Raw genomic sequence first — 25,890 nt, 5'->3', positions numbered from 1 at the left:
AAGCGATGAAGGCAACACCTTTGTCAAACAAAATCAAGATGCAGAGCAAGTGGAGGATGCTGAATGAATCGCAGATGATCCAAGGAGCTAGAGTTCTTATGGAATGAAAGTGGGAAGCAGAGAAGGAAATCAGGGTCCCTTGTAGATGATGATGATATAATTAGATGACTCAGGAAGACGCTGATGGTGCTTAAACCTCTCCACCTGGAAGTTCTAAGGATTTTTGAAAATGAATACATCAAAAATTGCATAAGACCTCATCATCCTCCTGTTTTGAGGATCTTAGAATTGTACCATCTCCTACCCAGTTGGCTGACTTAGAGACCTGGAATATTCCTCAAATTTCACATTCTCCATCACCCCAGGCATCTAGTCCTTCTTGTTTGATTTCTCTTGTAAAACTCACCCCTGACTTGCTTAGTGTTCCTTATCATTCCTCACCTGAATGCTTTTAACCCTAACATGTTACTTTTTTGCCCATTAATCTGCTTTCCTGACATGGTGATCTTTCTAAATTGCAAATATGGTTTAGCTACCCTACTGATTAAATCCTTCTACACTTCCCCTCTTTTAGGACAAGTCCAAGCATCTCAGCACTTCTGGAGATTTAAGGACCTGTCCCTGCTTGCCCCTTCCACCCCGTCTCCTGCCATGCTGCCCCTGCCCTCACCCTTCTTGGGATAATCTGCACTTCTAAGTTCCTGACCGTGCTATGCTTCTCACATCTGTATAGGCTCCTCAAGGAGGAACTTCTCCCATTACTTAGCTGTTTGCCTCCCTTTCCCCAGCTCAGCCCTCCTGCCTCTATAAGACCCAGCTCAGGCCTCTCTGCTGCAAGTGAGCCCTGAGCCCTGCGATCTGGCTGCCTGCCCTTGCCCTGGGCTCCTGTGGCCTTGACACTACCTGTTGTCTCATGATGTAGTTCTACATCCTCGGGACTGGGGTTTCCTGTACAGTCGCTCTGTCCCTCATGCTTGTGCCCTCATTATTTGTCACATATCAGCTGCTGACACAAGCTTATTAGACTGAAATGCACTTCCACCCTCTCTACTTTTTCAACCTTCCTGGAGGTTCTACAAAAATTCTTCCCACTTTCCAAGCTTGTGTCCTTGAATTATCCAATACTCAGAGATGCCTTCCTTCCTTTTAAGCTTCAATAAATAAATAATTCATAAAATACTTTTTTCCCAGTTTTTTGAAAGAAATATACAGAGTTGAGATTCTATATTAGGCAGCAACTTTTTTGACACCAGGGACCAGTTTTGGGGAAGATTTTTTTCCACAGACAGTGGGGTTGGGGGCTTGTTCCAGAATGATCCAAGCCCGGTACATTTATTGTGCTTAGTATCTCTATTATTATCACATCAGCACCACCTCGGATCATCAGGCATTAGATCCCAGAGGTTGGGGTCCCCTAAATAGAGGATCAGGTACATGAGGACAGTGAGGGAAAGCGGAGGGAAGGAGAGGAAAAAACAACTCATGTTTATTTTGCAACTAATAAATAACAGGTACCGTGTTACATATATTTTCTTATTCACACCTAATAATTCTCACAGTCTGTCTTCTGAGGCAGGAATTATTACCACTGTATTAATGAAGATGAGACTAAACGGGTATCACTTGATGTCTCTGAAGAGAAAGGACTTGGAGAACTTACATAGAAGGAAATATGTCTCGTAGGACATGAAAAGTGACAGAAACCTGGTGAACGTGTTAGTCGCTCAGTCGTGTCTGACTCTGTGATTCCACGGACTGTAGCCCACCAGGCTCCTCTGTCCATGGGATCCTCCAGGCAAGAATACTGGAGTGGGTTGCCATTTACTCCTCCAGGGCTTCTTCCTGACCCAGAGATTGAACCTGGCTCTCCCGCATTGCAGGCAGATTTTTTTTCCCAACTGAGCCACTAGGGAAGCGCCTTATAGGTCATAACAAATAGAAGACGGGTAAGAACTGTAAATATTCTTATTTTGAAATAAGATATGCTGTTAAACATGTAAATGCAAGTGAGCCATGTCTTCACCCTAAATCCTATAGTTTTAGGAAGAGCTTATCTAGAGAAACTCAGTTTTTAGAGGAAACCATCCAGAAAGACGAAACTTTCTGCTGCTCACCCTTTGCCTCTTAGTTTTGCCCTGCTCCTCCATCTCTGCTTCCTCTTCCCCTCATCAGAAAGGTTAATGGAGATTTGACATCCTATGAAAGATGCTCCAGAACCCCTCTCTCCCCAAAATCGTTATATTCCAACCAGATTTGATGTTCACTAGATGGTATATGACTGGAGAAGGGAATGGCAAACCACTTCAGTATTCTTGCCTTGAGAACCCCATGAACAGTATGAAAAGGCAAAAAGATAGGACACTGAAAATTGAACTCCCCAGGTCGGTAGGTGCCCAATATGCCATTGGAGATTAGCGGAGAAATAACTCCAGAAAGAATAAAGAGAAGGAGCCAAAGCAAAAACAACACCCAGTTGTGGATGTGACTGGTGATGAAAGTAAAGTCTGATGCTGTAAAGAGCAATATTGCATAGGAACCTGGAATGTTAGGTCCATGAATCAAGGCAAATTGGAAGTGGTCAAACAGGAGATGGCAAAAGTGAGCATCGACATTTTAGGAATCAAAAAACTAAAGTGGACTGGAATGGGTGAATTTAACTCAGATGACCATTATATCTACTACTGTGGGCAAGAATCCCTTAGAAGAAATGGAGTAGCCAACAGAGTCAACAAAAGAGTCCGAAATACAGTACTTGGATACAATCTCAAAAACGACAGAATGATCTCTGTTCATTTCCAAGGCAAACCATTCAATATCACAGGAATCCAAGTCTATGCCCCAACCAGTAAGGCTGAAGAAGCTGAAGTTGAATGGTTCTATGAAGACTTACAAGACCTTTTAGAACTAATACCCAAAAAAGATGTCCTTTTCATTATTGGGGACTGAAATGCAAAAGTAGGAAGTCAAGAAATACCTGGAGTAACAGGCAAATTTGGCCTTGGAGTACAGAGTGAAACAGGTCACAGGCTAATAGAACTTTGCCAAGAGAATTCACTGATCATAGCAAACACCCTCTTCCAACAATGTGAAAAGAAGACTCTACACAAGGATGTCACCAGATGGTCAACACCGAAATCAGATTGATTATATTTTTTGCAGCCAAAGATGGAGAAGCTCTATACAGTCAGCAAAAACAAGACCAGGAGCTGACTGTGGCTCAGATCATGAACTCCTTATTGCCAAATTCAGACTTAAATTGAAGAAAGTAGGGAAAACCACTAGACCATTCAGGTAAGATCTAAATCAAATCCCTTACAATTATACAATGGAAGTGACATAGATTCAAGGGATTAGATCTGATAGACAGAGTGCCTGAAGAACTATGGATGGAGGTTTGTAACATTGTACAGGAGGCAGTGATCAAGACCATCCCCAAGAAAAAGAAATGCAAAAAGGCAAAATGGCTGTCTGAGGAGGCCTTACAAATAGCTGTGGAAAGATGAGAAGCAAAAGGCAAAGGAGAAAAGGAAAGATATACCCATTTGAATGCATAGTTCCAAAGAATAGCAAGGACAGATAAGAAAGCCTTCCTCAGTGATCAATGCAAAGAAATAGAGGAAAACAATAGAATGGGAAAGACTACAGATCTCTTCAAGAAAAGGAGAGATACCAAGGGAACATTTCATGCAAAGATGGGCTCAATAAAGCACAGAAATGATATGGGCCTAACAGAAGCAGAAGATATTAAAAAGAGGTGGCAAGAATACACTGCTGCTGCTGCTATGTCGCTTCAGTCGTGTCCGACTCTGTCCTACCCCATAGACAGCAGCCCACCAGGCTGCCCCATCCCTGGGATTCTCCAGGCAAGAACACTGGAGTGGGTTGCCATTTCCTTCTGCAATGCATAAAAGTGAAAAGTGAAAGTGAAGTCACTCTGTTGTGTCTGACTCTTCGTGACCCCATGGACTGCAGCCCACCAGGCTCCTCCGTCCATGGGATTTTCCAGGCAAGAGTACTGGAGTGGGGTGCCATTGAGATGGTTGGATGGCAACATCAACTCAATGGACGTGAGTCTGAGTAAACTCCAAGAGTTGGTGATAGACAGGGAAGCCTGGGGTGCTGCAGTCCATGGAGTTGCAGAGTCGGACATGACTCAGCAACTGAACTGAACTGAACTGAGATGGTATGTGTACTTCTCCAGGAGATCTGAGTCAGCTTTATCCCAAAGTACATACTGTGGTCCTTTGGACACTGACGGTTTTACTGCCTTTCATAGTCTCATTTGTCAGATAGTGTTCATTCACTCTGCCAGTCAATACTTGAACACTGACTGTGCCGTGGTCCTGGTGGCCCATCTGTGTCATGATACATCTGTTCACTACATCCTCTGCCTCAATCTGCTGTATGCATCCCTGGGGTGGGGGCAGGGGAAGAAGCCTCCTAATCATCTCCCAATATTCACTCCCTCTGCTGCCACCTTCTCATAGCTCCATCCTAAGTGTTGTAACTTGACCATGTATTTCTTCTCTGTATGCAGCCATTTTCACATCTTAGATATGAGCTCCTCACGGGAGTTCATCTCCAAATTGAGTGCATGGATGAATAAATGAATACATGGGGAAAAAATCACTTAAGGGAAAAAAAAAAAGGTTTCCTAATGGACAGGGGAACATGTTAAAGGAAGGTAGCATCATTTGTAGCCTGAGGGTGCTGGCTTTCAAAACTGATGATAGGATTTGATGCCAATCAGTCCAACACCCTAGTCTTCACCAAAGTAGGTGACTTATTCAACAGAAAAGCAAACCAAAGAGAAGGAACAGTTGTCGGTTGAGGTCTCTCCTATTTCCTTTGTCATTTCTTATCTTCATGGCTTGATTACCTTCATAGTGTCAGAAAGTTAAATATAGACATCTGTTCCTCTGGGTGTTTCCACTGAAGCCCCAGTTCTCCACCCTCTGCTGACTGTCATACATCCAGATGGAAGGAAATATGATGCCCTTAATAAATATCCAAAAGCAAGGGTCCTTGCCCTCAGGAATCTAAAGTCTGATAATCTGAGGTGGAGCTGATGTAGTAATACAAGAAATAAAGTGCAAACTAAATCAAATACACTTGAATCATCCTGAAACCATCATCAATCACCCCCACCCTAACCCTAATCCCTGGAAAAACTGTCTTCTATGAAATGGGCCCCTGGTGCCAAAAAGTTTGGAGTCTGCTGTTCTAAAGCACTTCTTTATGTGTTTATGCTTTTAATAGGGTGCATTGTGGGAGAAGATAATAAAAAATGCATCCTATTGTTTAGCTGCTATGTTTAAGAATAAGCAGATAAAGCATCCTGCTCAGAATGGAAAGATAACAGCAAAGATTGCCATTACCTGGAAGTGGGTTGGTAAATAGGAATATCTGCCAAAGGCTAGTTGGAGGATGCTTACTGGCTAGATTGACAAGTGAAGAATGGCTGGACTGTTTAAATAAATAGATGGGGGACAGTCATATTAGGGAGGTGCATGACTGAATAGAGGGAATAAGGGTTAGATAAATGGAGAAGTAATGTGTGAATGAATAGGTGAGTGGTTAGCTGATGGAGAAATAAATTGGTACGTCAATGATTGATGGCGCTGAGTGGCCGGATGAAGTGAAAGACCGATAAATGTCTGTGCCAGCAGGCGAGCAGATGGATGGGTAAATGTTGTAGGATGAGCAGGAGCAGGAGGGGGTCAGACATGGGTGGGAAGATGGTGATTAAAAGGAAGAAGCAAAAGGAGAGGGTGAGCGGGAGCACTCAAGGCATTAAGACGTCAGAACTGGAAATCTGTTTCTTCGACAAGTCATGATTTTACAATGAGTCTGAGAAAATTGGAAACTCTCCATCACTTGGTGCCCACCATGTCCTTGGTGGTTTAATTTACAAAGAACATGATCTAGTCCATCAAGTTATCTGTGTTCCATCCCCTGTGGGGAACAAAGAGTCTTGAAAGCCAGGGATTAGCTCTTGTCTGTCCAGGAAGCCATGAGAAACAAGCCTCATCATTCCAGCTTCCAGACTTGACCAGGCTTGGCAGAGATTCTGTAAAATCAAAAGAAGAATCTTCCGCCACTTCCTGCTGCATGATCACATCCTTACTGACCACTGACCTGCACTTTATTAGGGGTCAATCTTGAGGAATCCAACGGTTGAAAGAGACACAAAAATTTTGCAGGCAACTTTGATAGAACACACTGAGGGGGGTAAATTTACTGATGGTGCGGCTGGGAAATAAAGACATATAAAGCAAGATGTATACAGCAAAATATCAAGTCCAAGATCACACATTTGGTCAACAGCAGAGCTTGGAAGGGTTTGTTGATACAGAAATGGCAGGTGGGAAGCTAAGTTGCAAGAAAGAGGTTAATACCCATTCCTTTGGAAGAGCAGATGGATATGTGACAAGATAGGGGGAGATTTATTGAAAGAGAAAGATGTTTTAGAAAAGACAGTTGGAGGAACGGACTTGCTCTCCAGGTCTCTTCCTCATCCATTACCCTGTGGATGCTACAGTAAACCAACAGTATCTCCAAGGTACTTTTAAGAATAAATGTGTTTTGAAGGAAATCCAAAAAAGAGTATATATATGTATACGTATAGCTGATTCTCTTTGCTGTACAGCAGAAGCTAATACAACACTGTAAAGCAACTATACTCCAATAAAAATTAATTAAAAAAAAAGAGTAAGTGCACTCCACAGTCACCATATTTCCTCATACTTACTCTTGCAGGAACTGTTAGGGAGTACTCAAACCGAATCATACCTGGTCATTCATTTTCTGAAACTTCTCTTCCGATTTCATTGTAGCCTAAGCCAATAAATTAGACTTCGACGCTGCAGCTGCATTTTATATTGTTTGCATTTTGTATGATTTGTAAATGGCATAGATATGACACACAATTGTAACATGAAATTGCTTATCATCATATTCTGTGTGCATGTGGGTGTATATATGCATGAAAGAGAGGGAAAGAGAGAGAGAGAGGGCACTCAGTTTTCTGATTGCATCTCCTTCCCAAAGCCTAACACACACACACACACACACACACACACACACACACACACACACAAACACGGGAAAAGCATATCCTGCTTAGATTTTCCCCATTCCTAGATACTCAATGTGGTGTCCTAATAAACAGCCCCCCAAAAGTTACAAATTACTTTGAACTTTATTGATACACTGCACAATCACAACCATCTCGTGTTCATCCTGAATTAGAAAAGGTTACAACTACAATGTAACATGCACAAAATTCAGGTAGTATTTTCACCCTTAATACAATTATTGACAGAAATCAAGTCTTCATTGATTTTTGAAGGAAAAAATTAAGAAAGAAAATAGAAGGGGAGGGGAAAAAAAAACCTCTAGAAGGCTGACAAAGTTATATTCTTGTATCATGTGATAAAATTTTAAAGCATTTGAACACAGATCTGTTTTCAGGATAATTGTGAAAACGGGCACACCCCTTGTCTGACACAGCTAGGGCGGCACCATTGATAATTCATAAGTTTTTTTTAATCTAGAGGACTCTGAACTTGACAGATACATTTTCATACACCCACACGTTCCTCACAATTGCACTTTACATGTCACAAAAGATTCTGAATGATTAAAAATGCTCCCTTTAACTAACAGAAAGGCAGCTAGGATTACTTATCATTGCTATGATTGATATCATTTTAAATTGGCCAATAGTGTAGAATGTGGCCCCCCCCAAAAAAGAGTAGAGGGTTCATCATCTTTCTTTCCGCACTCAGCATCATGGAACAACAAAAACAACCCTGTGCTTTAAAAGGACACCGTGGAAAGAAACAAAATGGAATGTCTTTTAAAACACGGGAAATTAGACTTCACTGGCTACTTGCAGGCTGAAGACAATTGTGTCTAATTGAGTCCACTCCACAGCTCTGTGGACCGCCGGTGTTCTGCACCTGAAGGCTAAATTGCTTGGTTCAGCTCTATCTTCTCGCTGCGTCTTTTAATTGCATATCTATCTCTTCCTTCTTTCATTTACTTCTCTTCTCTCAAGAAATGAGGGAAATGAGACCAGCATTTTTATTTGTTGGGTGTTAGTGATCATTAGGAGTTCTCATCACATGGTGTCTTTCTGAGAACGTTGCCTTCATAGCTACACACCTGTGAAGTTTTCCTGAAATTGCTCCAACTTACTCGTCTTAAAATAAAAAGACAGGGAAGCTTGGGCGAGTAGGAGGTCAGGCAATCGGGTGTAAGTTTCTAGGAATAGGGCTCATGCAAAACGAATGTGAATGATCCTCATTTTTGGAGAAAAAGAGAAAAAAATGAATATTGCCAATGGGAAACATTCTATATCACTTCCTCTACTTCCTCTAATTCCAAAGATATTAAAAATTTTTTTCAATTGTTTGGGGTTTTTTGGTGGGGGGAAGGAGGGCTGGTTCCAGGTATCACAAAGCCAGTTTTTCTCTGGTGAGGACTCAGGGTCAAATTGGGAAAGGTGACATGGCCCCATCCCTCACCCCACTCCTCCATCCTGCTGATGACATCCATACCCTAACAGGGAGGAGAAACCTTCCCTTGGCACTGGAGGTACACAGCAGTCTCCAGCCACTCCTGATGCTATGCGGTTGACGAGCTCACCTGGAGATGACTGCCCACCTCAAGGTTCTCTACTCTTCTCCCGAGCATTTTCCCAGCAGAATTAGAGCTTGATGACTCCTCCACGTAGACAGCAAGTTGCTGGATTGATTCAGGAACAGATCCTTGAACTCAACCTCGCTCTGGACTTTCCCCAAGTCCCACAGTGTACCTCCCACCCAGGTTTTGAGAACGAACAGTGCAACCTATGAAATGCATTTCTACCTTGAGGCATGGGTTTCAGAGGAAAGAGCTCCGGTCCTCTTTCTGATACAAAACCTCACCTTTCCTTCTGTTCAGTTGAACACAACTAAGCATAATTTCTCTGCATAAAACAGGAGCATGTTTTAACCACCACTTGCGTGGATGGCCTCCTTCCCGCAGATGAAACAAACAAACAAAAAAACTAAACGCACTTGCTTCAACTTGCAGAAGACTGTATCAGGCACTTGACATGAAACTACTGAAAAAAACAGCTTGGCCAGGACCTCAACGCTAGCACTGCACTGGCTTCCCTTTGGTGGAAATACATATTTTGGAGAGAGGCAGGGTTTCAGAGTGCCTATTATACATTGTCAAGTTCCTCTCACCTGATTTCTTGATAAGCCTTATGGGTTTCCTTCTCACGTGCAGAACCCGCGAAAAGCTGCAGGTTCTCAAAGACTCGATAGTTATTTTTTTCCTCCTCTACCCCAAGCCCTACCCCACCATTGGCACCTTGAAAAAGAATCTCTCTCCAGCAGGCCTGATCCATCTGTCCTCCATATGTAAAGAGGACATGGACGTTGTCTTTAGGGCATTTGCTACTCCATATGCTCCGAGGAGGTGGGTAACAGCTCCCATCCTGTGGAGCCATCCCCACCAAAGGAACCTAGACAACACAGAATCTGGACTGTGTATGTTGTGCAGAAGGGTTTTCTGTCCCACTGCCCCGTTTCCTTGGGTCTTGCTTGTTTTATTGTCTTTAGCCCAGACAGGTGGGGAGTGACATTAGCACCCTTTCCCTCTGGAACAGGGCTGGAGTCTGTAACTCCCAGACATGCTTCCTGGTATCTGCTGTAAGAGGCAACATGGAGTTCTGTAGTGGCTCTGAACCCAGGCTCTTTGCGTTTGGAAGGTTCAGGGATTCTCCTGGCTGAAGAAGGATGGATGCCTTCCTTTTGATCAAGTCTCGGAGGAAAGAACATGCCCAGCTCGTCCATTTCAAGCACCCTGTTCTCCAAGACCATCCGGTCCCCACAGCGTCCACACTTCTACTCCTAAGGAGCAAGCGTGTTATAAGCAGAACACTCGATGTGACACGTTACACGCTCATTCGGTGTCTGACACCAGCCTGGCTGCAGGTGCTCAGCATGGTGACAGGTCTGAAACACTGATGTCCGACCTTTAATTCTGACTCTGCGCCTGCTCACGATTGTCCCTGGAACTTGGAATCCACATACTGCTTTTGGCACATCATTCATGTTCTGCAAATCTGGCTCCTGGCAGCTCCCTGGGAAATGCAGATGTCTGTTTACAGCTGGCAAGTGTAATATTAATTTCACTCACACCAGCTCTAACTCTATGAAAGTGCCGAGCTTTTCATATGCCAAGACAACCCACGCATGCACGTGCACACGTGCGTGTTTCTCCACTGTGTTCATCATGTTCATAACAGAGAAAAACAAAGAGGCCACATTTCAGAGGAAGAAGACCCATGAAGCATGGTGGGAAGGGAACTCTGGAGCTGATATTTCTCATGCTTTAGATCGTGGAGCTAAAGAGTGTTCCGTTGGGCCCGGGTCTTTGATCCAGTCATTGCTGGCTCTCCTCATTCTCAGCAGGTCATTTCCTGCAGCACAGGTCAAGGGCACAGCCCTGCAGGTTTCTGATGCCATTCTTCTGCATCCCAGTGACTCTCTGGCTGAGTCCTTCTTGTCCCGGGAGATAAAGCAGAAGGATAGGGTCAGCTCTTTTTTGTGTTCTGGAAAGATCTGCTCTGATCATGGAGAGCTGAGGGCATTATCCCCCAAAGTTCCTGGAGAAGCAGCCGGTATCCAAGGAAGATGCATGTTACTCTCTTCGTCTGTTTGCAGTGTTGTGTTAATCAAGAGCTTGGAAATTAAGTCAGTTTGCTCAAGTGCCCTCAGCTCAGAAGAGCTTCCAGAAACAAATACCAGAGTTGTCAACACACCCGCCGTGTAATTGGCTTCTATCGGCTCTTTACTGGATAGTTTTCAAACAGATGAAACCAAAACTGGAGCAGAAAGGGGACAACAGCAGAAGTCACCCCACTCAGATGGACGGCTGTCTTCACATCGAAGAGACGTAAGTGTGTTTTTCTCTTTCTGTTAAGGACAGTCTCATAGATTCCTGACATGCACTTTCTTGAAAGCCTGAGAGACGCATGAAGATTGGCACCTTGGTCCTTCAAGTGAGAAAGATAAAACACGATGCTCATCAAGGTTTTGCCAAGGCCGATCTGCTTCCCAAGAAGCTGTTTCTGGAAACACAGTCTCTTCTGGGAAGAGTGACTGACTGATCCTTCACTTGCTACTTTGGTCCATCTGTTACCAGCACCTACTTGGGATAGATGGGCGGGCACATTCCAGACAGCCCATGACATACTGCTTTTCTATGTTGTCAGCCCATGAGATCATTGGCTTTCACATGAGAAGCTGATGGTTAATTCTGAAGATGCCAATGTCTGCAGAAGGTAGGGGAGACATGAATCCAGGGGAACAGACACACTATGACTAGAGGTGAATACAGTGATGGAGTGACAGTGAGTAGTGGGGAACAAAATAGAAAAATGTGTTGGATAATTACATGGATGGATTGATATATAAAGGAAGTAGATTGCCAGAGAGGAAAATGGGTGGGGAGATAATTGGATGGAGTGATCAATCAGACGATTGAGTAGATGGGTAACGGTGTATTACTTTGATAGTGAGCTTGATAAACCCTAAATAATCAGCCACCTATGGATCATTTTTTAAGAACTGGATAGTATTTTTTCAGACAGAAATACTCTCCTCAAGATTCTTCCCCCCATTTTCGGTTACATGACTTCTCAACGTTCAGGTTTGTGTTGTATGCCTACCCCCAAACTTCGAATCCTTATAGCTGGTAGAGAAAGCAAATAGGGCAGAATGGCTAGGAAGGATGGCAATGTTTCATATATATGTAGAGAGAGAGAGAGAGACAGAGACAGAGACAGAGAGTCAGAGAGAGAGACAGGAAGAGAGAGAGAACTTCCCAGAAAGAAAGGATGTGAACCCTCATGTAATTAGATCATAATAAACATGGAGAGAGGGATCTGTACATTATAGTCAGGAAAATGGTCCACAGCTTAAAAGACACAGTAATAGGACACTTGGATATAATTCTTGCTGTGCACTACATTATAAGTCAAGTTGTGTCTTCAGGGTGTTTATCACGAGGCACGTTTTTTGCCCAAATGGAACTTATGGTTTGGTGTGGGAGGGAGGTTGGTTGGTGGTGACGATGCCGGGGGGAGCAGTGGGAAGGGAAGGGAAGGGTGGAGAATGGGTTCCAGTTTTGGACACACCACCTATGAGTGATTATCCTAAATGTGGTAGAACCCTGCCCACCCCTCCCCCAAACCCCACTCGTTCAAACTAGAAAGAAAAATCAAATCAACAAAGAAAAGAGTCCAAAAAAAAAAAAAAAATACTGAGAAGAAGAACAGAAACAGAAAGAAGCCCAAACTGTTTGGCCCTCCGCAGTGCAGGTAAAGTCTGTGATATGGAGAAGCAGGCGTTGCTCAGAAGACCTATGGTTTCTTATCAAAACTTGATGAAGAAGTGGGCAAAGAGGGTCCCTGATAGCCAGAGGCAAGCGAGCGCTCTAGAGGCCGAGTTTACACCATCAATGACGGCTCCAGGCCCTGTGTAGGGGAAAGAGAGACAGGCTTGTTAGCATCAGCACGCGCCCAGAGGGCAGCTTCCTCAGCCCCTCCAAGCAGTGCGCAGACATGCTTCTCCACCCGGCCCCTGACCCTTCCATGTGCCCATAAACAGAGAGACTCAAAGGGGCTCCTGTCTGGGACGCCTGGACCCTGCAACCTGCTCTCAGACACCGGGGTTAAAGCACCCACAAGGAGGTATAGGGAAGGCAGGGTTAGACCTGCCGGCTGACAGGCCAGGGCAGGCCCTTGGAGGTGGTGTGCAGGACAGACAGGGGTGGGAGGGGAAGCAGAGGAACGGGGAGAGGAGAGTCAGGATGGAGGGGAGAGGCGGGAGGAGGGAGAGGGAGAGGGAGAGGGAGGGAGGCTTTCGTGAGACCCAGGAGTCTAGGTGTTGCTGTGGCCGACTCTTCATCTGGTGTGACTGGGATGTTGTGGAGCAGCTGGGGAAGATGAATAACTACACCCCATCATTTTAAAGACTATGGTGGCATTTAAGCCAGCAGTCAACCCCGCATCACTATGGGGTACCGAGAGGACCCCGCCTTCTCAGACCTAGCAGCCACTGTCCTCTGCCTGGTGGGCTTTCCCTTGAGTGTCCTTCTTTCCTCTTCCCTCTCTCTGGGACTTTGTCACAGTCCCCCTGAATCCCTCATATTCCACATGAGATGAGAGCACGGACTGACAAATGCTGTTCCTTTCCCTTTATCTACATCCTCCTCCAGAAGACAGGCTGAGTGCACTGGGGTTGTCCTTGCCTATCCTGAGGACCCAGGGCGGAAGGATAAGTGTCCTGCCCTGCCTCCATACCCGTCCATCACCTTTGCTGGGCAGCATAAGAATCTAGGGTCATAAGCAAGAGCAGTGGCCAGTGAACAGAGAGATTCCAGGGTAAACAAAGCTACATCTTAATCAAAGGTTTAAAAGTCCTCAAGAGGCAACCTGCAGGGCCAGTGACAAAGGGCAGGAGCAGTGAGAAGACAGGCAGGGCATCACTGCCACCTTTAGTGGTAATGTGGCTCCTTGGAAATGAACTTCACTCCCAACAAAAGGGTTGGTGGAGTCGGGTCTCCTCTGACAGCACCCAGGTCCCACAGCTTCCTGGTCAGTGTCATGGCTTGGACCCAGGCCTCGTTGGGCCGACAGTTGATGCTGACCTTTAGCCAGGGGACATATGTGTCTCTCGCTTCAGCAACCAGCATCTACCTGTTCCCACCCCAGGGTTCTCAGCAGGATACCTTCTATTTCTCCAATGCATAACACAATTCTCTTATTTACTAAGAATTCATATTTACTTGAGAGCTTGAGAGTCCTGCTCAGGGTTTTATGTACTTTGGTTATAGAGTATTCACAGAACAGGACAGAGTCCACGCCTTAGCCCATTGCTGCGGTCCCCATAACGGCTTCATGAACGTTTATAAAGTGGCCTGACTCTGAGGTCCCCATTAATTGAGGTATATATCCTAAGGGATTGTACCGGCCTAGAGAATGCACTGAGTTGGAAAAGGCCCAGTTTGAAGCCCAAGGTAATTCTCTATATTGTCTTCTGCAAAATATGAGCGATTGAGATTTTCAAGGTAGTTTAAAAGGAAATGGATGATGCAGAACCATATGATTCTTTAAAGAATATTTAAAATATAAAGTCTATATATGATGTGTAATAACTAGTTTTTTATATATATGTGTGCATGTGTTTTGCTAATTTATTACACTGATGTCAACTTAAGAAAGAGTTGAGTGGGCTCCATGCTAGATAGACAGGGGTCTTTACTGTAGGAATCACTTTATTCCAAGTTCTACCAGCGGGCTTAGCATTTTGGGAGGATGTCACACTACCAACGTAAGGTTGGATGTAGATAAAATAAACAGGAGAGGAGATGTATTAATGAAGCCAGTGCATTAAAGTGTGGGAAAGAATAAAGAGTCATCAGGATAGCAGGTGGCAATGGCAGTAAGGTGTTCATGCTGATCAGGCAGGCAAGGGTGCAGCCACTGTTCACGCCAGCCGAGTTCTCCAAGGAGTAGAACCCCAGCAGGCATCGAGCCTGCTCAGCCCGCTTGGGGGAACGGCCATAAGGCATACTAATAATATATGGTGCTCTCTCTGTGCCAAGTTGTGACTCTAAATGCCGAACCTCCATTAACCCATTTTATCTTCAGGAAACCCTATGGCATGCCCACATTTTGGATGGGGAGCCGATGAGCTGCATAGTTAAGCGCCCTGCCAATGGCCACACAAGACGATACACCCAGAGCTGGATTGGAACTGAGTCACTCTGTCTACAGGGCTGGTGCCCTTGGTGACCACAGCTCCGCCTCTTCTCTGTGGGAAATTGTCCGTTATGCATATTTTTCAGAGACTGTGGCATCATGCCTTGATGGCCTCTGAATTGGCTCAATTTTTCCAGAAACTGGGAAGTAATCATGCGTGCGTGTGTGCTAAGTCGCTTCAGTCGTGTCCCACTCTTTGAAACTCTATGGGCTGAAGCCTGCCAGGCTCCGTCTGTCCATGGGATTCTCCAGGCAAGAATACCGGGATGGGTTGCCATGCCTTCCTCCAGAAGTAATCATGGGACCACACCAATCCACTAAACAGCTGCAACCCACAACTTCTTCTGTCTTAAAGCATAGAAAAGTATTTGCATAACCAGGTGAGTGGTTTTAGCATACAGAAAACCTATGAGAGAGATTCCTCCCTGAGGGATAGCCCCTCTGTGGCCACGGTCCTTCCACCAGCAGAGTGAGAGAAGACTGGGAAGAGTAATCTCTGAGCTTTTCTCCCTTAGCGTCTGGAGTTACAGAATGGCTGGACACTATGTATCTGGGTCGGAGGGCAGCCAGAAGGCCTTTTACAGTAGGTACAAGACCACCACCATGCAGCTTTCTGCGTGCCAGCGTGCCATCTCCTGAGACAGCAAAAGGGCACCAAATGTTCCTAGACTCTAACGTTCCCTATTTTGGCCTCATTCTCTAAGCTGCTGCAGGGAGTTGTATTCTTTAGTGAGTGTGATAAGCCCTGTACTAAGCATCAGACCACATGGCAATTTAGAAGTGTCTATGGTCCATCCGTGTATGAGAAAGGGCCAAGCTGCTCTGGCCAAGGAGTTCACCAAACCTACTAGGTTAGAGATTAAACTAGCCTTGCTTTCTTCCTATGGGTCCTGGACACATTTGAGATTTGGCAGTTGGGACAAATGCCAGTGCAGTGAGGAGCCACAGGAAACCTCCTGGGCTTTGTTCAAAGCTGAGAGAGGAGCCCATGTGCATGTACCACACTGCAGGTTGGCGGAATGTAGGACAGAGGCCTTTAGCAGAGAATGGATTCATTAGTGAAGCTTCAAAGTAACCCTGATTCTATTGGAAATGAGGGAGTGGGGAGAATCTGGGTTGGGTATCTCCCATAGGTTTTTCTTAAAAATTGGAGGATAATTACTTTATAATACTGTGTTGGTTTCTGCTGTACAAAAACGTGAATCAGCCATAAGTAAACATATATTCCCTACCTCTTGAGCCTCCCTTTACCCACCATCCCGCCCCTCTAGGTCATCACAGAGCACTGGGCTGGGCTCCCTCTGCTTTACAGCAACTTCCCATTAGATATCTATTTTACATAAGATACTGTATATGTTTCAATGCTAGTCTCAATTTGTCCCACCCTCTCTCCTGCAGGTTTTCTGTATCTGAAGGTCACTGACCTGATTATGTAAGTGCTTCTTTATGCTTTAATACAGACGCAGTGGTGGATGGGTGCTGTTCAGCAAATTGGCATGCCCCCCTTGATTACTTCTATGCCTCTTCCCTACCTTGGCCTCACTGCTTTGTCCCTGCAGCCCTAAACCTTTTGGGGTCAAAGTCACTGGTCCCTAGAAAAGTGTGACTAATGGTTGGGACTTGGCTTCAGACCGAATTGGGTTTAAATCCTGACTCTGTGGCTTGCCAGCTCTGTGATCTCAGAGTGCTTTAAGTTGCTTCTTGAAAACAGGGCTCATAATGCAGTTTTCAGACAAAGAAATGGAGGGGTCAGGATGGCATCTGGCAGGAAGCAGACACGTGATCATGGGAAGGACCGCTGTCGTGGGTCCACACCCCCTCCCTTCCACGGCCGAGTTGTGGCCGTGCGTGCTCAGTTGTTTTAATCGTGTCTAAGTCTGTGACCCCAGGAACTGTAGCCCACCAGGGTCCTCTGTCCTTGGGATTCTCCAGGCAACAATCCTGGAATGGGTTGCCATTTCCTCCTTCAGGGGATCTTCCCAACCCAGGCATTGAACCTGTGTCTCCTGAAGCTCCTGCATTGCAGGCTGGTTCTTTATCACTGAGCCACCAGGGAAGCCCCTAGTTGAGGCTAAGGTTAGCTTATTTAGTAGATCTTTTCCAAATGCATTGATGCTGAGCTGGGTTTTGGGAGGTGAGAGTGAAGACATGAGACGGGTGACAGAGGTCACTGGCTGGGAGGACCTAGGAGGTGTGGGGCACTGAGCAGGGTGATGAGAGAAGGCCAAAGCCACGTTCTGTGGCAAGTCTGAGGAGAAACAGACCCCACGCTGGCCTCAGAAGCCACGTCATCCACCCAAGAACTGGGTGCTGTTGATGTCATGTGCCAGCTTCCAAAGAGAAGGAGAGGCACAGCCTCTGCCTGCACACAGCCTGCTGCTGCTGCTGCTGCTGCTAAGTTGCTTCAGTCGTGTCTGACTCTGTGCGACCCCATAGACGGCAGCCCACCAGGCTCCCCTGTCCCTGGGATTCTCCAGGCAAGAACACTGGAGTGGGTTGCCATTGCCTTCTCCACACAGCCTAGCCCCCTCTAGTTTTTGGTTGTTGTTAATGTGTGGTTTGTGTGTGTGTGAGAAGTGGGATCTTAGTTCTCTGACCAGGGATTGAACTCATGACGCCTGCAGTGGATCTGCCAGGGAAGACTCCCTATTCTCCATTCGGATGTACAACTCCTCTGCCTTCACCTAAATCAATAAACAAACATGTTTTAATCCTCACAGATTCTGAGAAGAATGCCCTTTGAAACAAAACAGCCCAACCTCCCTTTCATCTCAGGAACGCCTTGCCTTTTGGATAGTCTAAGAGGACTAAATTTAGGAGTCAGGGAGAACTGAAATTGAATTCTTGCTCTGCTATTTACTAGCAGGATAACTTTTGTTTTTAAATTAAAAAAAAATTGGAATATAATTGCTCTGCAATGTTGTGTTAATTTCTGCTGTACAATGAAATAAATCAGCTATAAGTTAACATATATCCCCTCCCTCCTGGACCTTCCACCCACACCCCCTTCCACCCCTTCAGGTCACCACAGAGCACCAAACTGAGCTCCCATGTGCACGCTCTCTAGCAGGAAGTAGCACAATGACTTGGACGAGATGGTTAACATCTCTGAAGCAGTGATTTTCATGTATAAACTCTGTGGGGAGGTGCTTCTCTCATCTGTGCAAGGATGCTCTGAGGATGAGTTCAGATGACATATAAAATCACTGAGACTAAGTAAAGGATGAATAACTACTGGGTTAATCAGAACTAGGGCCATAGCAGCTAGTTTCTAAAGTAGCACCTTTGGTGGGGCTCATGCTTTAAATAAAGACGCCCTGTGTACACTGGATTAAAAGTTAATTGCCAAGCAAAAGTGACTCTGGCTTAGCAAGCACGTGACTGGTCTCTCCTGACAAGACCAGAGGTGACTCCAACCACAGGTAAAGGCTTCTCAGGGAAGGCCACTTACTCTGAAGAGGTATAATTAGAAGCCCAGCTCTATCTGGGAAATCCCCACATTCAAGAAATCCTTATTTACCCTTAACAATGACTCAGTCCAACAGAATGACTCTTATAAACATCAGACTTAATTACATATTTTTTCAGGGATAAACTAAAAGTGAGAACATGTTACTATGTCCTTTCTCCTCATTTCACCCTCCTCATCGCTAAAAATGTATTGCTTCCTTCATTCCTGCTGTTGAGCACCTTTGAAAATAAACGCTCACTGCTGCTGCTGCTGCTGCTGCTAAGTCTCTTCAGTCGGGTCCAACTCTGTGCGACCCCATAGATGGCAGCCCACCAGGCTCCCCCATCCCTGGGATTCTCCAGGCAAGAACACTGGAATGGGTTGCCATTTCCTTCTCCAATGCATGAAAGTGAAAAGTGAAAGTGAATTTGCTCAGTCGTGTCCGACTCTTAGCAACCCCATGGACTGCAGGCTACCAGGCTTCTCCATCCATGGGATTTTCCAGGCAAGAGTACTGGAGTGGGTTGCCATTGCCTTCTCCATAAATGCTCACACAAAGACACAAAGCCACAAAATCAACCATGAACGACATAACAATGACAACTAAATACCTTGGGGACATATGCAGACAAAAATGAGCTGCTGCTGCTGCTAAGTCACTTCAGTTGGGTCCGACTCTGTGTGACCCCATAGACGGCAGCCCACCAGGCTCCCCCGTCCCTGGGATTCTCCAGGCAAGAACACTGGAGTGGGTTGCCATTTCCTTCTCCAATGCATGAAAGTGAAAAGTCAAAGTGAAGTCACTCAGTCGTGTTCGACTCTTCGCGATCCCATGGACTGCAGCCAACCAGGCTCCTCCATCCATGGGATTTTCCAAGCAAGAGTACTGGAGTGGGGTGCCATTGCCTTCTCTGGAAAAATGAGCTAATCCTCGTCATACAGAAGAGAGAAAGAGACAGAAATGATCAAGAGATAAATTCCAGAAATGATAAACATCAGAAAGGTCAATCATTCTGTCCGTGTGGTCTGCACTGGAGGTAAGGTTTTTATGGCCATGTGTGAGGCCCAGCAGTGGTAAGACAAGTAAATAAAGAGGCAAACAAACAAATGAATAAAATAAAGTTGACTTGGAGAGGCTACTTACTTTGTTGAATTAAATATACTATATCTTATAGATTTTTAAAAAGCAAATTTGGTCGAGGACTTAGCATAGAATTAACCTGCAAACCCAGTTCTCTGGAAAACAAGAGTGGCTGACCTCAAGGGCAGGCTGATCATACTCTGGAGGAACAGGGGTTGAAAATCAAAGTAACCAAACTCAGCACAAAGCTCCCAGCAAACTACATAAGCTTATGGATGAGATCCTGCCGTGCAAAAGATTTTGAAGCTTAAAAATTGAAGGGCCCAGATACGTTTTTTTAAAGTAGCTTTGATATCAATTTCTTATTTTGATATTAATTTCTCATTTAAATGCTTTCTTCTATGCAATCATCCACTTTGTTTTTTCAGTCTCCTAACTTTATTGAGGTTTTCAATGGCTAAGTCAAAGATCTCTCTTGGTAAATGCCACATTTCTCTTGAAAACACATGGGTTATTTTCAAATGTCTTTTGATATTGATTTCTAGCATAATTCTACAGGGATAAGAGAACAGACTCTGTATGATTTCAATACGTTTAGACCATGAAATTTTTACACCTTGTTTAATGTCCCTGGATATGTTCCAGTGTCTCCTGGTTTATAGTCTATGGGAACTTGAATAGAATTTGTATCCTACTGTTATGTGAAAATTATATAAATCTTAATTATGTTGAATTGTTTCACAGTGCTCTTCAGGTCTACTATATCCTTCTACTTCTATGTATATTCATTAATGAATTTTCAAGAGTTTGATATTGAAACTCCAACTAAAAGCCTTATTTACTTAAAAAACTGTAATATACAGTGGAACTATGTGTACTTTGTTCTATATTCTCCAGGTCTCGTGTAAATGCATTGTCATACTTTCATATAAATAAAGAGAAAAACTGGAGGGTCCATTATAAGTGAGAAAGGTATTGAAATGGCCTCCTTTTTCTTCCTGTGATTGCAATGAAAACTGGGCACAGTTCTTCAGCAAGAAATTCGATAGCAAGTTGTGGCTGTAATCCTACTAAAATAGCAGGTGGTAGTATGATCATCTGGAGAAGGCAATGGCACCCCACTCCAGTACTCTTGCCTGGAAAATCCCATGGACGGACGAGCCCGGTAGGCTGCAGTCCATGGGGTCGCTAAGAGTCGGACACGACTGAAGCGACTTAGCAGCAGCAGCAGCAGTATGGTCATCATAATAAGAGGAAAAAAAAACAAAAACAAAAAAACATGGGAAGATTGAACATGGTAATACCACAGTGAGATCAAGGAAGCATCTGAAATCTAAGAAGATACACTTTTGTTCTGAAATTTAGATGAGTTTTATGAGTGTGAACTATGTGACCTTCCTAATGAGGAACCAAAAGGATAATGATGTTCTTGGTGATTAAAAGAGGAGCGAGGAAATCTAATTAGACGATGCATGTGTTACTCTTGTTGGGGAAACGTAAACCTCTTTTTAGCAGGGCTGGCTGATCCTTGCTATCAAAGGGAGCTGTTCCTCCATTGTCTTTAATTACAGCAGAAACAGGGCGTGGTATTGTTCGGCAAGGAAGATGAACCAGGCTTCATGCTCTGGGAAGGCGTGGGGATAAAGAGGTGAAAATGGCAGCCACTCCCACAAAGCCTAAGGCCTAGGAAGTTCATAGCAGAAGTTAATTCAGACCCATCAGCTCATCACAGCCCTGAAAGAGGCAAGGCTCTGGTCTGTGCCGAACCAGAAGCTCCAGCATGTGCTGACATCAGCATAGCCAGGCACTCTGTGTTAAAGCCTAAATGCTCTGGCTGACGGCCAGATGTCAGTGATTCAGACAGAGGGGAGCAGGGTGCGAGGGAGTGACAAGGAGCCTCATCAGGAATGAAATGTGAAATGTCTGCATATTTTTTCCCTAATATGTTGACATTTTGCAGGTTGGGGAAAATACAAATGATGCTGCTGCTGCTACCAGCCAGAAGCATTGGCGTTTCTCTCTGACTCATTCCCTCCCACCTGGATTTAAATAGTGGATTTGGAAAATAAAAATCATACGTGCTATCAGCAGGAAATGGACAAGCATGGACGTCTCTGCAAGAAGAAACCCCTTGATGAGCACCTTCTTCAACAGTCTGTCAGGATGTCTCCCTTATACTGCCTTACATTCCCTTACGTTGCCTCCCTTACAAGGAAGACCCAGTTGGAGGGGACCCTAAATTTCAAATTAGAACTGGGACATATGGTGGGGCTGGAATGCAAGGGATAGTGTGAGAGCAATGTGTTGATTTGGCCTCCTTGTGGGGTGGTGGGGGGAAACTATGAGACCGTTAGAGTATTTGTCTTCCCTTTGGTTAGTGAACACTATCACCCTTTATGGAGGCTGTTATGGACTCCCTGTTGAATGGAAGATATATTTATTAATCCACTCAGGATTAATAAATTACTGGACAATAACTATGACAAGGTTCAGGGCTATACCCTTCAGTGTAGCAACAAATACAAGCCTAAAGGTAAACTATCAAGAAAATCTAAACCATGGGTGTACAATTCTTCAGTGGGACTCAGAAATGCTTGGTAGATGGAGTACAATTAAGGAGAAGCTTCAAAGGTAAGTGTAACTTAGGCAGAGAAGAGACAAATGCTTCCCTCTGTGAGCCTACAACACACTGGAAGAGACTGGGTACTACTGGTTAGAAAGAAGCAGGGGATTAAGGCCAGACACACTTGGGTGCAGGACCTGATGCTAAGGCATCCTTCCATGGTGGACTTTCTATCTGAGGCAGGAAGGAATTCATCACATGGCTCAGATCCTCTGAGCTCCAGGCATAGCTTCCTCAGAGGGTTCTGAGCTGTCTAAAGCCACGTCTAGCCAACACCTACTAGCCAGTAGCTTCTTCATTCTTCTGATGTAGCACTTATGTTCTATATTCTATTGTAAATGCCTGTTTACTTTCTTGTACAAGGTTGGGAAGTGTGTTCCTCTCCATATTTCAATCTGACTCTAATTCCTGCATACTAGGCTCTAAGCAAGCATTTGCTGATGGACGGAAGCTGGAATGTGCTGGGATCCAGGGTCCCAGGCAACAGAGGGGGTTGTCTAGAGTGGTGGGTGCAGAGAAGGCCGCAGGGAGCGTGGCGACACGATAGAGGTTGATCTCAGAGCAAGGCTGATGTCAGGCTTTTCTGGGAGGCAGGTTTCAGCAGGGGGTGAACAGGTTGACTCTGAGTTTGGGAAAGGTCACTGGGCCCCGAAGTGGCAGATTGATGAGATTACCAAGGACAAGGGACCCACACATCGTAAGAGAAACTCACAACTAGACATGGCACCGGCTCCGGGGTGAGTGACGGGGGTGGGCAGAGGCAGTGGGAGGGGTGGTGCTGGGGTCTGCTTTCTTGGACCTGTGGGCTGACAGGCATAGGGAGTGAGGGGATGGAAAGGTCAGGATGACCACAGATATTGTAGTGAGGGGTGGGTGTGAAGATAAGGTGTACATTTGAGGCGGAGGAGGAGGTGCCAAGGAGAGAAAGATGGAGCTAGCCCTGACAGAACATTCAGGCGGCAGAGTGGCCTATGATTCAGAACTGAGGAGAGCGTTAGGGACATAGATGGGAAGCTCCCAGACAGCTGCCCAGAGACTGGCCGGCTCCTGGGGGCCCCGGCCTCCCAGGGAGACCTGCGCACGGAGCATATCTTCAGGGCTGTCCTTGGAGACTTTCATTCAATGGCTCTGGGACCAGGCCCACGGACCTGCATTTCTGAAGCACCAGAAGTGAGGTCTGAGGGCAAAGACAGGGCTCCCTTCAAAGATGCCCGAGGACACAGAAGACCCTGCCCCTCTTGCTGTAATGCCTTCCCTGGGCAGACGGTGGAGGGGCTAGATGCAGACTGAGACCGAGAGGGAGGAAGAGAGTGACATGACTGCATCATAGAAGATGGAAGCAGAGGGCTGGGGCCAGGAGATCTGGGGCCAAGGGGAGTCTGGGTGTTCGGGGTGGGAAATGGGCCATGAGGCTGAGGTCTGACTGTCTGGACTGGAGGTGAAGGGAGAGGAGAGGCTGGGTCCTCGATCCCTGTGTCCAGCCCTCAGGTTGCACCTGGAGCCACCTGGGGAAGGTGAGGTTGTTGGGAGCCTTTATGGAGGAGGGGGTGGGGGGCAGGCTGTGGCCAGCTTTCCAGGGGCTGCCCTAGGTAAGGCCGGCCAGGGTGCAGGAGGAGAAGAGCTGTCTGGCTGCCTCTAGTTGAAGAAAATCTGGTCTGAAGAGCCAGCCTGACATGTATATTTATTCTGGAGGAATGCCATTAGCAAAAGAAAATAGAGATTCTGTCCTCATGGCTTCTGGGGGCAGGGGAGGTAGACTGTCTTCCAGGCTGCTCCAAGGGACTGAGACTTTGCCTGAGGGAAAGAAATCCTGAGCCCAGATGCCACCTTCACTGGAATACTTTGCCATTCTCTTATGCAAGGAAAAGATTCAGAGGAGGGGTCCCTAGTCCTGGTACTTAACTCAGAGCTCCTCGTTTGTGTCGCTGCAATTTCACAGATGAATCTGCTCTCCTCTCTGCACCATCCCCTCCTTTGCGGCTTTGTTTGCTTCCCTGTCCCTCTCCCCCGCCAGTTCCAATCCAGACGTTCATGTGGCTCATTGCGTGCCTCACGATCTCAGCAGTGCCGGAGGTAATCAAGTTCAGATCTTCCCTCCTTGCACCCTAAGGACGGGGGAGGAGAGGTTCTTGCCCAAGACCCAGCAGAGGCAGAATGGGCTGGCAAGTCCGAGAAAGTGAGTGGCTTCCTCGAGGGGCAGAGGTGTGCCCAGCACACTGAGCCCAGCTGCCCCGGCTTCATGCGGTCCTGGCAAGGCTCTAGGATGTCAGGGCTGGGTGGCCTTTGGAGGCCTCATCCACTCCAAGAAGCTTACGGATACTTCCAGCAAGTTGCTTTCAATAATCAGAACAGCTGCAGCCATCCCTAAGGTTATGGATGTCAGGCTTTGGAGATCTACTTCTGACCCTACTTTCCTTTTGTTTTTTTCGGAATAGAGACTTAGAAAGCAAGAAGGAACTGGAGTGTGCTTTGTTCTGTTCTTACATTTTACAGGCACCATGGAACAGAGGGCATCACGGTGTGTGCCAGAGTCAGGCCTGGTACCCAGTTTCCCCATCCATCTCCGTGTTGGTCTGTTCTTTACCTTCTGCTGTCCCTCTAGTCCTGACAGTGGCCCCGGGGCTGAGCAAAGTGGACAATCTGAAATGCTGCTTTGAGCTGGCACGCTGCTGGTGACCTGTCCTGTCTGTGTGGCTTCTGGAGGGGCAGCAACTGGTGGTGAGTGAGGAAGAAACATCCCACAGCAACACCAGCCACTTATTTATCTCTGAGCATCACTCGCCTACCTGGGTTGTCTCTCCTTTTTCCTAAGCACTTCCTGTCTCAGCCCACTACCTCCATAGCCCGTGTCGTCTGCCTTCGTTTGAGATTTTCATCTCATTTTCCTGTGTTCTGTAAGTGTAGGCAGAAACTATATGAAAGATGTTTGTGTGAAAGGTCTGTTATGAGTGTGTGTTGTGATGGATTCACACATCACTTCAGGGCCCAAAGAGTCCCCACAAACCCAGCTCACAGTCCTTGAGGGCAGACACCAATGCACGCCTGGGGATGCGGCATGTCTGTGTGTGGGTTTGGGGGGTGTGAGCAGATGGTGTGTAAATGCTCAAATGGTCCTTTAAAAGAATGTGTTCAGATTACATAGAAGATGGGAGATGGAAATGGAAAATGAGTTCAAACAGGCTAACTGCTGACCTGGGCTTCGTGTGGCTGGCTGCCCTGGGATATGAAGCTATGTCTTTCCCATGAGCTGAACTGTGTCCCCAAGCTCACATGTTGGAGCCCTAACTCCTGATGTGTGTTTGGAGACAGAGCCTTTAAGGAAGTGTTTAAGGTCAAGTGAGGTTATAATGGGTTTCCCAGGTGGTGCTTGTGGTAAAGAATCTGTCTGACAATGGAGGAGAGGTAAGAAATGTGCGTTCGATCCCTGGGTCAGGAAGATCCCCTGGAGGCGGGCATGGCAACCCAGTTCTTGGGAAATCCCAAAGACATACGAGTCTGGCAGGCTGCAGTTCATGGGGTTGCAAAGAGTCAGACAGAACTGAAATGACTTCGCACAAGGTTATAATGGTAGGGCCCCAATCGACAGGATTAGTGTTCAAATGATAAGAAGACACCCCAGGGAGCCCTCCTTCCCCATCTCTGGCCATCTCCATGCCCCAGCCCACCATGCTCAGGGGAAAGGACATATGAGAATTAAGCTGGCATCTCCAGGAAGAGCACCCCCATCCAGTACAGCCAATACAAGTCTTCCTGGCTAACCTTGGCCTTCTGGCCTCCAGAACTGTGAGAAAATCCATTTCTGCTGTCCCAGCCTATGCTCTTTCATTATAGCAGCCCTGGCGGGAGAATATATCTTTCATCTCCATGAGCTGCTGTCCTCGGCTGGGACACACCTCTCTCCTGAGTTC

The 25,890-nt window shown here is 46.0% G+C and overlaps 1 protein-coding gene across 4 annotated transcripts in view; it reads right to left on the bottom strand.

The window, feature by feature from the left end:
- OPCML (opioid binding protein/cell adhesion molecule like) overlaps nt 1–25,890 on the bottom strand; it is a 1,072,271-nt gene that overhangs the window by 5,900 nt on the left and 1,040,481 nt on the right. For 2 of the 4 annotated variants that reach the window (XM_025287321.3, XM_025287322.3), the window contains one exon: nt 7,183–12,538. The exons of the other annotated variants lie outside the window; for them this stretch is intronic. In XM_025287321.3, coding sequence (XP_025143106.1) covers nt 12,438–12,538 — 101 coding nt within the window. In that variant the 3' untranslated portion in view covers nt 7,183–12,437. Of the gene's footprint in view, nt 1–7,182; nt 12,539–25,890 lie in introns of those variants that run through there. 4 annotated transcript variants of the gene reach the window in all.

The sequence above is a fragment of the Bubalus bubalis genome, chromosome 5 (assembly GCF_019923935.1).
Source record: "Bubalus bubalis isolate 160015118507 breed Murrah chromosome 5, NDDB_SH_1, whole genome shotgun sequence".
Classification (NCBI taxonomy): domain Eukaryota; kingdom Metazoa; phylum Chordata; class Mammalia; order Artiodactyla; family Bovidae; genus Bubalus; species Bubalus bubalis.
This window is presented reverse-complemented; position numbering and strand designations above follow the sequence as displayed.